Consider the following 15,656-nt stretch of genomic DNA (forward strand, 5'->3'; position numbering starts at 1 on the left):
GTGGGATGAAAGAAGTAACTGAAAGTCCAACCATCATTTATGAAGATAATACTGCATGTATCGCACAAGTAACTGAAGGATATATTAAAGGTGATAGGACTAAACATATATCCCCAAAACTGTTCTTTACACACGATTTGCAGAAGGAAGGGAAGATAAATGTCCAACAGATCCAATCATCTGATAATCTTGCAGACTTGTTTACAAAGTCCCTACCTTCGAAGAGTGTTGAGCGGTTGGTCCACAAGATTGGGATGCGTCGTCTTCATAAACTATGTTAAAATCAGGGGGAGCATTATATGCACTGCACTCTTTTTCCCTTCGATCAGGTTTTTATCCCAATGGGTTTTTCCTGACAAGGTTTTTAATGAGGCAGTACACTAAAGCATATAGTAATATATTGTTGTACTCTTTTCCCTTAGCTATGGCTTTTATCCTAAAGGGTTTTACCTAGCAAGGTTTTAACGAGGCAACATATACCCTATTCTGTATGGACATTCAAGGGGGAGTGTTAAGAGTTAATTAATTTAGTCAAGGTGTGAATGTCCACACTCCAATTTCTTCATTACATTTAATGTAGTAGCCAACCCTAATTGCCACCCTCTAAGGTTATAGCCCACAATGTAATAGTGGTTTTTACTACTATAAATAGCCATGTAATTTCACTTGTATGATACACAAAAAATATTACCAAGAGTAATACATAAAAGTAGTAATACTTCTCTTATTACCTTCTTCTCTTAATCCTCTAATTTCTATATATTTCATAACAGAAAGTATTATCCCGCTCTAGAGATAATGAATCCTATATATAGACTATTTGGTCACACCGTCTCCCCAAGTACAGAAGCACATTACCACAATGCCACCTAATACAAAATCGGACGTGATACAACATTTAAAAATAGCTAAATATCCCATTTATTAAGGAGTAGCTAAAAAAAAAAAGGTTAGAAGTTGCAATAAATACAATCAAACATAAATATAAATACAAACAGTGCTTTATATATAAAACCCCCACATTTTACATTTAACCCCCCAAAAAACCTCAACCTCTCTTAAAAAAATTTATTGAAATTCACAAAAAAAAAAAAAAAAAATGGCACCCATTGCAGTTGGCGACAGTATTCCCGACGGAAAGCTGTTTTTCCTCGACGAAACCAATCAAAGGCAGGAAGTTTCCGTCCACTCTCTCGCCGCCGGTAAAACCGTCGTTATTTTCGCTGTTCCCGGCGCTTTTACTCCTACTTGCAGGTTTCTTTCTTTCTCTCTCCTTTGACTTTTCTGTTTTTTCATTTGACCCTTTTTATGATTGTTGATATTTTGATCGAATTTGTTGTTGTTGTTTTTGTTTTTCCTGGGTTTTGATTTTTGTTTTTTCTTTAATTTTGGATCTGGATGAATTCAATGGTAAATGATAATAGTGTGAATGTGTAATAAATGTGAAAAATTTGATTTATTAATTAAGAAATTAAAAAAGCGTGTGGATCAGTGAGTATGGGTTTATTTTATTGGAATTGGAAGCAGATTTTATGTTTAAATTAAATATATGCTAATCTGATGAATACGTGTTCAAGTGTCTGAATCGACTATTTTGTTTAAAAAAAATACACACCATTTTGGCCGGATGTGGAGTGTTAAGAATCCGACACGGGTATTTGAGGTTGATCGAGTAACATATATGATAAGCTGCCTGTAGTATCAAAAAAAATTCCATCCAGATAAATGAAAAAAAAAAAAGGAATTTTGAAGTAATTTTTAACCCAGATTTTGTATTTGGATTCCTTTAAATAATTTTATGATGACAGTCTCACATTAATTTAAGAAATGGGCATGGGCAACCCGAACAAGGAGGAGTAGAATTTGATCCACAATCTAGGCTTTGGAGCTTCCACACTAAAACCAATTGACAATAGTAGGAATAACTGGAACCACCTCTCCTCTTTCTCCAATGTGGGACGGGTTACAATGGGTTTCAACAGGTTGCTTGGCTCTTCTGATCTTATATGCCGCGGTAATAGTGCACTGTGATTATCATTTTTCTTGTTAAAGCTTCACTGCTTGTGAATGAATTTCGATTCTTGATTTTAATTATTGTATTCTAAAGTGTCGATTTTAAGTGGTGGGATTGACTAATTTCTTTTCTGTATTGTAGTCAGAAGCATGTACCTGGATTCATTGAGAAGGCTGAGGAATTGAAGTCTAAGGGAGTCTCTGAAATCATCTGTATCAGTGGTAATGTAATTATCCTCTTGTTAGAAACATGATTTTCGTTTAATTCGTTCTTCAGATTCTGACTGTGATGTGTTTCTCTTTCTGCTATCAGTGAATGATCACTTTGTGATGAAAGAATGGTCCAAGCAATACCCGGACAACAAGCATGTGAAGTTTCTTGCTGATGGTGGTGCAACTTACACTCGTGCCCTTGGCCTTGACCTCGACCTTTCAGCTCATGGACTCGGGATCCGTTCTCAGAGGTATGCTCTCGTTGTTGATGATCTGAAGGTGAAGGTTGCAAATATTGAATCGGGTGGGCAATTCTCTGTCTCAAGTGCTGAGGAAATTCTCAAAGCCTTGTGAATTTGCAAATTGTAGTACTGCTGTGAAGAAGCTCAACTGATGTTTGTTGCTTCTAAGTTCTACCCGTTGTACTGTACTATGTAGTGCTTTTAGCATAATAATGTTGTGTATCTTTATGACCCTCATATGTGATCATTTTGGTCGATTTGGATTCAATGGAACCGAAACAATTGTGGGGGAAATGGCTCGTATGTACACTACTAGAAACCCGTTTTATTATTACTGGTTAACTTGAATCATTTCTTCTTTGCTCTCTTTCAAATTGTTGAATTATGATATCTCTTGAGAGAATTTACTGTCATAATACTGGACGACATGAATTTTTAGGGTTTGATGTCTGTATTCTCCGTTCCTCTCCAGAAGGCTGATGCCTCATCTCCGAGATGCAGAAAATGACCTCGTCTCACTTATGGACCATGATAGGGGAAGTGATCTCGGTCATGATATCATATACTCTGTAGTCTGTACTACATAGTGTGCGTGTATGTTAGGAATGTTAGGATGGTTTTGTGATGGGCTAATTTTTTTTTCATCATCACTCGTTCTCTACCGCCGAAACGCATGTTAGTAATTCTACTTATGCCTGCATTACCTATCATGTGCCATGATCTTATTGTGAGCCAAGTTAGGTGTCTTGGGATAGATAAGATATTGGGAATTTGGGATTGCTAATGCTATCATAATTCTACTATGAAAGTTTGTACACAATCATGATAATACTGTGAGAGTTTGTACAATGTCGTAATCAGTTAATCACTCTATGAGAGCATTATGTTTAGATTTCAAAACATGAATGAAATGATGTAGTCATAGAAACAGAAAAGAAGAAAATTGTTAATAAGTTATAAAATTATTCAAGTGAATAAGTGAAATCTTATATTTCCTCCGTTTCTTTTTATTTGACATGTTTCTTTAGTCACGTTTGCCAATGCACAAATTCAACCGTCAATATCTTCAATTATTGATAATCAAAATTTATAAAAAGTTGATATTATGAAAATATATACCCTGACAAATCTAACAAGACCCTGCATGACTATATTTTTCATTGCATATAAATCACAAAACTAAGGTTAAAGAGAAGTGTGTAAGTAGTGCTAAAGTCAAAACGTGTCAACTAAAAAAAAACGGAGGTAGTATGTGGTATAGGGAATCCGATACATTGGACGGTGTGATGTAAAATCCAAATTGAAAGGAGCTTCAAAAATTGCTTTCACATGGGGTTTCCACTTTCCAGTATGCGTAGTAATGATTTTCCTTACACTTTTGACATTGTCTTGGGTGGTTCCACCTTCCACCATTAGGGCATTAGCTTGTAGTTTCCATGGATAATTGCTTTCGACACGTGCTGAATTGCTGTTCTCAAATAATAATACTAGTATATTGCATTTTTTACATGTGCTGAAATTTTTCATTTGGCAGAAATTTACTTTAGGCCTGTGGTTGATTGTAGGTATAGGATGATAAGTGATAACATAAATGCTAAGCAATAAAGCAACGAGATGAATGATACTTGTAAAATTAATTTCCCACTTCAATAGATTATTAAGCTGATACCAGTACAAAATTTTCTGTAAGTGGGAAAAAGAACAACTCTTTGTCCTTTGGATATCGATTCTTATACCATACACCTGTAACAATAAAAAATAGGACTCCCTGCCGGTGTGTGATGCCACAGTCGACGGCGTCTGGTCGTCACACAGTGGCCTGGAGAAAATAATTTTCTTCAATATCACATAATTTGAGCTATAACTTGCGAGCTTCTCTTTAACTGGAACCTACTGAGACTGCTTCCAGAACTACTAGCTATCATTGGCTCATTGCACAGACTAGTGAAATTATTGCCCTTCAGCAGATAGTGTTTTCTTTAATTCTTTCTTGTTCACCTGAAATCGAGTCACGAATTATATACTATGTTTTACACTTGTACAAAAGTTAGCTAGATAGAAGGGCATGAGCGAAGGGTGGAACAAAAAGGCTTTGGGCTTTGTCATTTACCTTTCCCATAGCATTACGAGGAAGGCTTTCCCAAAGATATAGCTTTGTTGGTAGCTTCAAATTTAAATGACAATCACAAACGCAATAGTGTCAGATTAAATATGATTTCTATCAAAAGTTCAGTATACACTATGAATATGCAATCAGACTATATCAATAGCAAATTAACAATAGGAATCTATATGGAAGAACAGTCAATACCTTATAAGGGGCAAGCCTCTCTTTCGCCCATGAGCAGAGTTCTTCTAGAGTTAAAGCGGGCTTCAAATCTTCCTGTTGTTTCTTCTTGATCTCAGCCGGTGGCACAATTATCGCACATACAGCTTCTCCATAGGTTTGGTCTGCCAAGCCTAATACACAGCACTCTGAAACTGCAGGATGCTGAAAAAAAAGCCAATTAAGGGATAACAAATAATTTTTTTATGAAACTGAATCAGCAACTTTCTTACTCAATTTAGTTTCAGGGTCTCACAAGAAGAACAAGTGTGAGGCCCCATTAACCCGGATAAATAAAAATGACCCAAAAGGTTATAACACCTCAACAGCAGAAAGATTTATACATCTGACATCATATCGTTCTCTTCCCTGCTGTAAAGGTATACATGAAACTCACCTCTAAAAGAACTGCTTCGATTTCTAATGTGGATAACTTGTAGCCACCAACTTTCATGATGTCAGCACTTGTTCCTAATTTTAACAAAAGAATACAGCTTATAATTATTATTCAACATGATACTGGTAAAAATGATATAAATTTCTGAGTGCATGATTCAGTACTGAGTAGTATGAACAGTTTTCGATGTTGAAATTTGGCATGTGATTCAGTAGTAAGACAGTTTTTCAAGTAAAATGCAGCAAAATATGTTCTTCCGTCCAAAGGCCATCAAAGAAACTAGCAGTTAATCAGTGATGTCCACAGCACAATATATGACTCTCTAAAGCTAAGAAAGTGTCAAACACTGTAAACAATGGTCACAAGTCTCACAACATATACAGAATATCAAACAACATGCTGAAAATCATCATTGGATGATGAAAATTTGATTATTCATCCTATTTCAAAGATTCCAAATTTTTATGCAAGAAAAGCAGAAAACCAAGAAAGCAATCAGATAATTTTCTATGGTGCCACCAAGGGATTGAACTGATATAACAACTCAAGAAGTGTTAAAAAGGAGAGTAGCATCGCCAGTGATACTAGATAATATCAAGCAGTAAGATGCTTGCATCTTGAGGGCTAATTGTCCATACATTTACATGACAGAACCAGAGAAGTTGGGTATTTATAATCTTCAGGAACTTAATAAAATTATCAATCAGCTACATAGAACATCAACTAACTCTGAATTTTTACCCTATTAAAAATTATATTAGGAAAATATAAAATTCCTAGCACACAATAAGTTGCAAGAAGACTAAGGGATCACTCCCGTAGTCAATAGTCACTTTTATCAAGGGAGCATTTGATTTTTTTTTTTTTTAAAAAAAAACTTAGAATGCACAAAAAAGTAGACTATAATGGATTAACATACGTCTTTGTTGGATATTAAGTTCAAGTGACTTACTTCCCAGAATTTTAAAGTAGCCATCCTCATCTGTAGTGACAGCATCACCCGTCTTGAAGAACCCATCAGCAGTAAATGATTGTTTTGTTACCTAGATGAAGTGATGAAAAATAGACTAAAATGAATAACCAATCCAAAAAGAGCCTCTAGGTCTCAAATCTATGCCATATACTTTGTAATATCTAAGAATTATACAATATAAAATCAAAGTGATTTGAAACATTCCAAAATATTATACATGGGTTCAAATTTTAGAATAGTTCTATAATATAATAAAATCATAGAAAGTGGATAAATAGAGATTTTTTATTTTTAATTTATGTGTTAGCAATAATAAAGAGGAAGGAAAAAAAAAAAAAAGAGTTCATCTGATAAGGAGAGTGAAAAAGAAAAATAATATTTAAACCATCGACTTTGACTAAAAGAACTTCTTGTAAAGCATTTAAATAGTATTACAGGAATTTTATTTTGGGACGGAGAGTGCATTTGAGCTTCAATGACAACCCTTGGTCAATGCATATGCTAGAGCAATCCAAAGAACAAAAACACCCTCAAACCTTAAGTTAAACTCTACTGTCATTTTGAGCTAGAGGACGAACACTGAAGTAGAGCTGGAAAAAAAAAATTAATGGAGAGGAGCTTAAGGGATAAGTGTTGGTGCAGCAAGGTCTAGAAGTTCAACGAAGTAGATTAAAAGAACAAAGAAGGGAGCAGAAAAACAATGATATCATCTTTATTTATAGTTTAACCTTTCTTAAAATGTTATGCATAAACAAAAAAATCCTAGGATCCAGAGGCACCATTAATAGATCTCCTTTCTTGCATTCAATAACTATTTTATTAGATACATTGCAAATTTTATAAAGATTGAAAAATAAGCAAGAACTTAAAAATTGTGCAGCAAATTAGATCAGTATAGTCATTTTACAGCTAATACTTGCCTCAGGCAATTTCCAGTATTCCCTAAACAATGACGGACTTCTGACACAAAGCTCACCAACACCAGTTTCATTTCCACTTCCTTCTTCTTCAAGAATCTTGACCTGCAATTAATTAATTGCTTAAGAAGTCAGAGATGTATAGAAGAGCAGAGATCCTGACATCTACTGGAGAGATTCTTAATACTTAATACATAATGTTTCTAACCCAAATAGATAAGGATATATGTCATAGCACAAACACAGCACTTTTCTTGACATCATGATTCTAACACAGCAACAACATCAAACCCTTAACTCCAATGATGGGGAATACACGGTTTTATGGCTTCAAAGTTCTAACACACCTTCAAAGAAATAGACTCCAGAAAGTACTCACCTCTACGCCAGGAAGTGGTTTGCCAACGGTGCCTCCTTTTCTCAAGCCTCGCAAGGGATTAGATAGTGCCATGACAAACTACATGCCAAACCACAATAATGGCAATTAAAGATACTTTTCACTAGATGCCCTTTCCCTAGCAGGGAAGTAATACATATGGTGCGAAACTAACCTCGGTCATGCCATAGCGTTCCAAAAGGCGATGCCCGGTAATCGTTTCCCATTGCTGCATAACAGGATAAGGGAGGGCAGAGGATCCACTCATCTGGAAGATAAATGAACGTTATTACTTCTGACAAACTTTCCCGTGCACACAAGTAGCGAAGAACAGTCAAGAAAATCAGATCTAATCAGTGTAATCTGACAACATTTCATCTCAACACAAAGGTCAAGATCATTTATCCTAATCCATACAGCTTTCAGAATGACACAGAGGTTGATCCAATTACCATGAGTCGCAACTTCCTTGCAGCTGAGGCTGATACAGCCTGTACATCAGGGTCCATTGCTTCATAGCCTTGTATCAATCTAGAATACATTGTTGGAACCTACATAATTACAATAATAATATAAGGACCTCTTACATAAAACAATCACTCTGCCCACATGCACATAAGTACACAACATAATCAAATCTACAGTAGCCCTAGCCTCACACTAGGAAATGGCAGAGCATTTTCATGGGAGATCAATGAACCATCACCAGATGGTTTTTACAGCAGTTATAGCTATTGAAAGAACCAGACCATCAAGTTGTTTAAGTCTTCCTAATCTGTAAAACCATTAGATTTATAATCCTGAGACGATTTTCATTAGATTGAACATAACTAAAGACCAGAGAAAAAGACCTACTCCAGTGAAGACAGTTACAGCACCATCAACTTTTGTCTCATCCACCGGATATGATTCACGCAATCTCTGCCAGATTCCACTGACACTAAATTTTGGCATGAACTCAACCTTCAATTGTAAAAAATTAAACGTGAGAGATGAAAAGGTCATGCCAGGCCTGAGTATCAGTAGCACAGGACATGGCCCCTGACAAATAAAAGATGTCTTAAAAATCTAGATATGGATGTAATGCTACTTACTGTGGCACCTGCATAAATGGGAGCCAATAGAGCATTGAAAAGACCGTGGACATGTGGGGCAACAGTTAAGGATATCTATACAAACCAAGATTCTGGGAAAAAAATAAAAAAATAAAAAAAAAGAAGAAGAAGTAAGCCTTATAAAAGGCACATTTGATGGATATGGTGTAATGGTAGACAGTGCAAAAAATGATCTGAAGAAGAGTATCCCCAAGCTTCTGTCAACATTTGGACCTGAAAATTGAAGGGAACGATAAACAGAAAAGTAGATTCTGAAAAGCTAACCAAACAATATATTTGACGACAGTTCATAGTAAAATTGATAGAATAATTTCAATATGCATCACTAAGAATTATAAAATAAGTCCTAAGCATGTCGTTCAAGATCTGCATCACCTCAAGCCCATTAATGAGAATTTAGAGCATTTGATGAGTACCTGTGCCAACACGCTCCTATGTGTGTGAACAACACCTTTAGGCTTACCAGTTGTTCCACTTGTGTAAGTGACTAATGCTGCATCTTCCTCTGCAAATGAGAAAGCAAATACAAAGTTTACTATCATATCCTAGGTGTTGAAATACCCAGTCACAAACCTGACAAAAAGTTGACCACCTTCTATCTTAGTCAGGATTTCAAACCCCTTCAAATTTGTGTTTGCATCTGACTGTTCATTTTCAGGGTGACCATTGGGAGTAGTTTTTGATGTTGAACTTGGAACTGTAGGGATAAGAGAAAAATGAGCAGCTTTTTTAGAAGCAACGGTTTGCATAAGCTCCTGGTGATCTTCAGTACTCAGCACTATGGAGACATCCTGATCCATTAACAAAAACAGTGATGAAGACGCTAAAAATTGAAGAAATAAGTTAGCAAGATGCTCCAGCATCAGATTGACACGCTAAAAACCTATACCCATCTTCAAACATTAGTATGAAGACGAACTCTAGGGCCAACTTAAGTCATAAATTGAGATAGCTTGCATTCTGCATCATATCAGCTACGTTTGGTATAACAAAAGTTCAGTTACTTTAGAAGATCCAATACCCTAAATAATTTAAAGTCAAATGAGAAAGATTTGATGTGCATATATTTATACAAAATGTGCAACTATTATTGTAACTCAAATATAATGTGCATATTATTTGAACAACATGTGTATATTTAATATTTTTCCCCAGTTAAAATAAAAAATTTCACCATAAAAAACAAAATATGCACATTTAATTTGAAAAATATGCGTATACATCATCTCATTCTCAATTAAAGATACTTCTCATTGATATAGATTTTATTTCATTACCGTTAGTTGTTCATTTTCGTTGTCAATGTTTAATTCGATTTTAAGTATTTGTTAGAAGTAGTGATATTATGACGATGGTGGTGATAATGACAATAATATTGATAAAACTTCAATTTGTTAAAGTTCTGATATATTTCATTTTAATTTCAGCGACTTCAGAAAGAGAAAAAAACTAAAGTAAAAACTAGGAAATTTCAGAAAATTTAGAATAAGTTTAGAGAATTTCAGTTGATAGCTTAATATAAATTCGGGAGAGCTTTTGGTAAGGCCAGTAGTCCAGTACAAACAAGCAAACGAAAGAAGGTAATCCAATATTCATACACATATTCACTGCTTGCATAGACTATATGACAAAACATCTATGATTACTTCAGCCTTCCCAACAAAACATGACAGGGTGAAGTTGTAATAATTCTACTAAAGGATGAAGTAGTAGTATCTATGAAAAATTGAAGCTTAAAAGCCTTTCATGGTAGAGTAATATGCATTTGAAAAGTATATTCACGGCAAAGGGAACCTATACACCAATAACATATTGACAACAGGGAAGTATGTTTGAGGTCAGGATAAAGAGAATTTATGCTCGACTTTAGCAGAGATGGAATACTTAAAAGGTCTTTATTGTAGTCAGAGTGCAGAGAGCGGATAGATAGTGAGTATATGGTAGTATGATATGATAAACTAGTTTCAGAAATCAACAAAAAAGACAGCATTTGGTCCTTACCTTTTATTTGAAAAGTAAAAGGCTAAGCCATAAAGGACGTGTACAACAATGGATCCCATACAAATAAGGTATGATGACATTTCAGCATATATAAGAAATTCTAACTTTCTAAGAGCCAGCCCCAGAAGTCCAACATGTATAATTAATTTCTAGTTATCTACTGAGCATTTTATTGAATTGATGGACACAAATGTTGCTATCTTCCCATATCTAAAGGTAAATATTAAGGGGCTAACCGAGTCATTCATGACATGCAGGAGCTCAGCCTCCGGGTAGCTGAGTGCAAGTGGAACAGCAACTCCTCCACTCAACCAAGTCCCCAGTACACTAGCAACAAACTCAGCTGAAGGTTTTGCAACAATTCCAACTCGAGTCCCATCAAGAGATTTACTGGCTTTAAGGCCATCAACGGAAACAGAAGCATGATCAACCTGCTTTGCTTCAGAACTCTGTTTAAGTGAAAATCATCATGAAAAACAAGGGATGAGTAGCAAATCTGGTGTAGAGACAGGCACAAACACACATTCATTAAACCCTGATCATTTACATACATAAACCCAACATAATGGGATCATCTGTAATTCAATTAGTTTCAGTTTCACAAAGATTTTATTTTTTATTTTTATTTTTTTTTCATAATAATCATAGTATGAAAGTATGTACAGCTTACACTTTGAAAGCCACTAGTACACAGAATACTAGATATCCTTTCTGCAGACAAGATGAGTTGCTTGTAGCTGTAACTTTTTCTATCAGCTCTTATAGCGACATTGTTACTAGCTGAAGAGCACTGAATTGCAACGGCTTTAACCACCTCCATGATAGAACTTGAACTCAATGCTATACACATAGACATGAAAAAATAATTAATTGAAGAGAACATTTGTCAAGTTATCCAACTGCAACAATCTCTTTGTAAGATTGTATTTATTTTAACAACCCTTCATTACATTTTTTTAAGATCACACAACATACTTAGGTGGATTTATCCATTAGCTCAACAGCAGTTTAGTTTGTTTTCGACAATTCAATAATGTAGTACATTCTCAATTCACTACAAACATACAGTTTTATCTCATACATCATTTACTTCAAATTGTGATCATTTGTGTAACTAGCACATGAAAACCAGAGCCTAAGGCATGAAAATAAGAAATTACCAATTCCCTGCATGTCAAATTTATGACAGAATCAAGCAGATTACAACCCAAATGCCCAAGAAAAGACTAGAATGAAAACAACCAATTTCAACCCCATTAAATGTAAAGAAAGTTACACAATCACATCCTATATATTCTGAATTCTGCTGACATACAATTCACACAAAAAAAAAAAAAAAAAAAAAAAAAAAACAAAAAAAAAAACAAAAAGAAAAAAACCCAAATTTCCAAACTTGGTAATGATCAATTCCCTAATCAGAAAACAGCAATTAAATCAGAAAACAAAGGCATGCAATTCATCGAACACGTTATCTGCATGATTGAAAACACCCAGAAAAGACAAGAAATTGGAGAAAAATAGCTTACTTGAATAAAGACAAGAATGAGAGGAGCAAGAAGAAGAGTTGATTCGAGAAAAAGGAAAGAAGAAACATGGGAAATTGAGATGAAGACGACATTTATTTAAGGGGGAAAAATGATTGAAAATCCTATTAAATGTTGTCATGAAATTAGCTCACCACCCTCACCAGTCAAGGCCTCAAAAACAAGGGTCTAAAATTAATGTGACTATTGTTTGGGGGTAGTTGATAGTTTTCCCTCGCAATTTAATAAGCATACAATTATGGTTAGTTTGGCACCACCGTCTAGTCTTTATACCCCATAAATAGTGACTGTGGAGTATTATTGCATAAGTATTGTACATCCGCTATTTAAAAAGTCGGTTGAGGTGGTCGAGTCGTGGAAGCTACAGAAGTGGTATCGCTTTCTACCTTATATAGTTATATTCCCGTGCTCTAGTCGTCTAAGGGGGAGTCAGTTTATTATCTTGATTTGAGCAAACAAAATTCGTTTATCAAGTGTTAAACTTGTAAACATTTGAAAAAATGTCTAGTCAATATGACATTTTTTGTAATTATATTAACAATTGTGGGTCCAAATTAGATAAAAAAAATTATTGATTTATTTATAGTTTTATCCATTTGACTAACAAAATTTGTTTATCAATGTGATAAATTTGTATTTTCTTGTAATTTCCCTTGTTTGCTCCTTCAGTGAGTTTCCTTCTTACCTTTTAAAAAATTATTTTTTATAAAGTTATGATGCTAATTATGTTCTTTTTATATTATATAAAAAGCTTATATAAGATCAATACGACTCGTATGGATACTTGCTAGAATCACCTTAGTGTTAAAGAAAATCAATTTTTTGTATAATTTATACTTACAATGTTGATAACTAAAGATGTTATTGTTTAAAGTTCTACATTAGCAAATGTGACGGTCACAATGAAACATTTATTTTGAAATTGAGGGAATAGGTTGTTGAAGTATGTGGGAACTTATCCGAGTTACATATACATCGATGTATATTGAGACCTTCAGAGTTTGGACAATATAGTTGGAGTGTGGGAAATGATAATTTGCTACATTTGGTTGGACAAAGAGTGCTAATAAAGAAATACAAACAAAAACGAAGATAACCAACTACACTACACAAAAGCAACAAAGAGACACTTGCGAGCAAACTTTATTCGAGCCAAGTTGGAGTACTTGAAGTCCACACTAAGCCCGGGATCACACTTTGCACCTACACGAACCATCTGACAACCTGAACTAAACTACAGCAATCCACTGAAGAACCTTTCTTCCTAAACCGAGGATGAAAAATAGCATGGTGACGGCAAATTGGTTGACCCAATGACCTGGCACTGGAATGCAAAGTGGACAACTGAAACCTGAAATCACAAACTTTTCCCACAATCTCCTGTGAACTCATTCCTCCCATATAACTATTATCATCAGAAAGGGCGGCATTCATGCACTCCGAACTGTTATGCACCACCGGAGAACATAAGGACTGCTGCACAATGGGAACCAGCTGAGACTCTGGAATGGGCTCCGTCTGCCGCTCCTCATCACAGGATACATTTAGTGAAGGTAAGGTAGATGACCCTTCTACACTTTGCTGCAGTTGGAGTCAACACATAATAACTTCAATTTACCTTTCAGCCTTAATATAGAATAAGGATGACCATTACAGTACCACTGTTTTAGGTAGCTAGCATTGTATATGCATAGACAGCAGGGCCTTATTCGAGATCTCAAAAAATTTATACATAATGTCTAAATAATAAGCAAGATTATATATATATTTTTCTTTTTACTTGATCATCTCCTGATTTGCTGGAGGAATCTCTGTTTGCTGATCTTCAGCTTGTTTTCCCTTTTGTTGAGCCAGGATACCTTTCCAGCCTACAACATACAGCACAAAAAAAAAAAAAAAAAAAAAATCATCTCATTCAAATATAAATAATTACATTGCAATTGAACGAATTTGATCAAGGAGTAGAACAGAAAATGCCTAGAGAAGGATCTAATCCTCTAATTTTAACTCTCGGTAATCCTGACAAAGGGAGCAGCTCAAGCAAAAAAAAGTGCGAGACCTTGTCAGTGTAAGGAGCTTCAACCAAATCATATTTTTCCTCAGCTTATTCCTGTATTAGGAGCCCATGATCCATTGATCGCAAAGAGCAGGCATCATCAACAGGTAAATGAAACTTCCCCTTGGAGATGCTGCAATAATCAACCATGGAAAAAATAACTTAATACGAAGCACTTCATAAGAGATCAATGCCGGAATGAAACAATTATGCTTCTGTCCTGTATTTTTACAGAATTCAGTAACAGAGGTTTGAGAGTCATGAAAGATGAAAGAAGAGAGAAAAAGTCTCAATAACTTCACTCCTGTACAAGGATGTCTAACAGACACTTTTGCAAATTGAATATACATCAATGAAAATTCTGACTTTTCATTAGTTACAGCCGTAAAAGGAGTTTGTTATGTCTGTTTTCAATGAGCTCAATCACAAGCGACTAGATCATACATCACAACAGAGTTTAGCAGAGTGCAAAAAAATAATACTACAGTTTGATAACATTGCAAGAATTGCAACAGGTTTACTATGATATGTAGTAATTTAACACAAACATTAGGATTGAATCTGTTTTCAATGAGCTCAACTGCTCAGGTGGCTAGATAGGATTACGTCTCGTGACAATTTAGACAATTTTTGGCTAGGTAGGATACTATGGCCTGACATTAAACATTGCAGCCTATAATAGTGATGATATAATCTGAAACGAGTAGCGGTTCTCACCACCACCTTAGTGGGAAATTGGGAATAGGATGAAAATCAAAATTAACTAAACTAGAGGAGAAAGATTTAGGCATTACATAATTCCCCTTCGTCCAGTACTTCAGCTATTTGTCCAAATGTTATGCAAGGTAAAAATGATGTTCCAACGCTGCATAAAACACATTCACTGTTGTAATCAAGTTGCATATAATGTCAGTAAGAAGATACAAGTATGTCATATATGTTCAGAAGCATATTGTTGAAGGATGGTTGTCACATATGACCATGTTTGCTCATTTCTTATTTCTGCTGTTTTAGGATGTTTTGTCCTGTTTCTATTTTGCTAGCTGTCATTTTGTAGCTGTTATTTTGTAAATTTCCTAGGAAGTTTCCCTAGGGTGTGCTGTCTCTTTGTTAGTGGTCTTAGCCCGCCTATTTATGAAAAGACTGGCGGTGTAATCAGATTATGATGAATGAACAATCAGCAGAATGAGCAAACCTAAATTTCAGTGTGTGATTTCTTGCTTTCAGCATATTCTTGTCTTCACATATAAAATCTGTAATGAACAGCAATTGAGCTAGCTTAGGAGATGAAAATAAAAAAAGATACCGTGTACTCTTTAAGAAAGTTCAGTTAAACAAATAATACAGATTCCTACAGCTATATTCAAAGAGTTAATCAGTCTACACTCCACAGTGAATTCATATGTGGACTAGGAAATGAGTTGTAAAAAGTATTTAATTAAAAAAAAAAAAAAAAAAAAAACAAACAAAATGAGATTGATGG

General features: G+C 35.0%; 2 protein-coding genes and 1 long non-coding RNA gene across 3 annotated transcripts; 1 reads left to right on the forward strand and 2 right to left on the reverse strand.

Annotated features, from left to right (window-relative positions):
• The first annotated feature begins 1,005 nt into the window (after positions 1-1,005).
• LOC145558671 (peroxiredoxin-2-like) lies at positions 1,006-2,835 on the forward strand. The gene is made up of 3 exons (XM_081619979.1): positions 1,006-1,254; positions 2,156-2,235; positions 2,327-2,835. Exons 1-3 carry the CDS (start codon positions 1,100-1,102, stop codon positions 2,578-2,580), a joined length of 489 nt encoding a protein of 162 aa, XP_081476105.1. The 5' UTR covers positions 1,006-1,099; the 3' UTR covers positions 2,581-2,835.
• A 1,255-nt stretch (positions 2,836-4,090) lies between these two features.
• Positions 4,091-12,311, reverse strand: LOC145558672 (putative CoA ligase CCL8). The gene is made up of 17 exons (XM_081619980.1): positions 12,100-12,311; positions 11,244-11,413; positions 10,810-11,022; positions 9,165-9,363; positions 8,989-9,077; positions 8,714-8,785; positions 8,552-8,602; positions 8,313-8,420; positions 7,910-8,008; positions 7,633-7,725; positions 7,461-7,538; positions 7,085-7,186; positions 6,144-6,234; positions 5,192-5,265; positions 4,780-4,959; positions 4,579-4,632; positions 4,091-4,466 (listed from the first exon to the last, which is right to left on the reverse strand). Exons 1-17 carry the CDS (start codon positions 12,236-12,238, stop codon positions 4,419-4,421), a joined length of 1,860 nt encoding a protein of 619 aa, XP_081476106.1. The 5' UTR covers positions 12,239-12,311; the 3' UTR covers positions 4,091-4,418.
• Positions 12,312-13,146: 835 nt separating this feature from the next.
• Positions 13,147-15,113, reverse strand: LOC145560062 (uncharacterized). Its single transcript, XR_014093079.1, has 3 exons — positions 14,968-15,113; positions 14,177-14,306; positions 13,147-13,985 (listed from the first exon to the last, which is right to left on the reverse strand). It is a non-coding gene; the product is annotated as an uncharacterized LOC145560062 (long non-coding RNA).
• Positions 15,114-15,656: the final 543 nt, after the last annotated feature.

Source organism: Chenopodium album, chromosome 9 (genome assembly GCF_948465745.1).
Source record: "Chenopodium album chromosome 9, dcCheAlbu1.1, whole genome shotgun sequence".
In the NCBI taxonomy this organism is placed as follows: domain Eukaryota; kingdom Viridiplantae; phylum Streptophyta; class Magnoliopsida; order Caryophyllales; family Amaranthaceae; genus Chenopodium; species Chenopodium album.

What these genes read in the sequence shown, in the direction of transcription:
- LOC145558671 (XM_081619979.1), top strand. Translation starts at nt 1,100, where the DNA reads ATGGCACCCATTGCAGTTGGCGACAGTATTCCCGACGGAAAGCTGTTT. An exon ending in GCTTTTACTCCTACTTGCAG is followed by an intron (nt 1,255 to 2,155) that starts GTTTCTTTCTTT and finishes TCTGTATTGTAG; the next exon opens with TCAGAAGCATGTACCTGGAT. An exon ending in TGAAATCATCTGTATCAGTG is followed by an intron (nt 2,236 to 2,326) that starts GTAATGTAATTA and finishes TTCTGCTATCAG; the next exon opens with TGAATGATCACTTTGTGATG.
- LOC145558672 (XM_081619980.1), bottom strand. Translation starts at nt 12,238, where the DNA reads ATGACAACATTTAATAGGATTTTCAATCATTTTTCCCCCTTAAATAAA. An exon ending in GTACTAGTGGCTTTCAAAGT is followed by an intron (nt 11,023 to 11,243) that starts GTAAGCTGTACA and finishes TCACTTAAACAG; the next exon opens with AGTTCTGAAGCAAAGCAGGT. An exon ending in AACGCTATGGCATGACCGAG is followed by an intron (nt 7,539 to 7,632) that starts GTTAGTTTCGCA and finishes TTTGGCATGTAG; the next exon opens with TTTGTCATGGCACTATCTAA.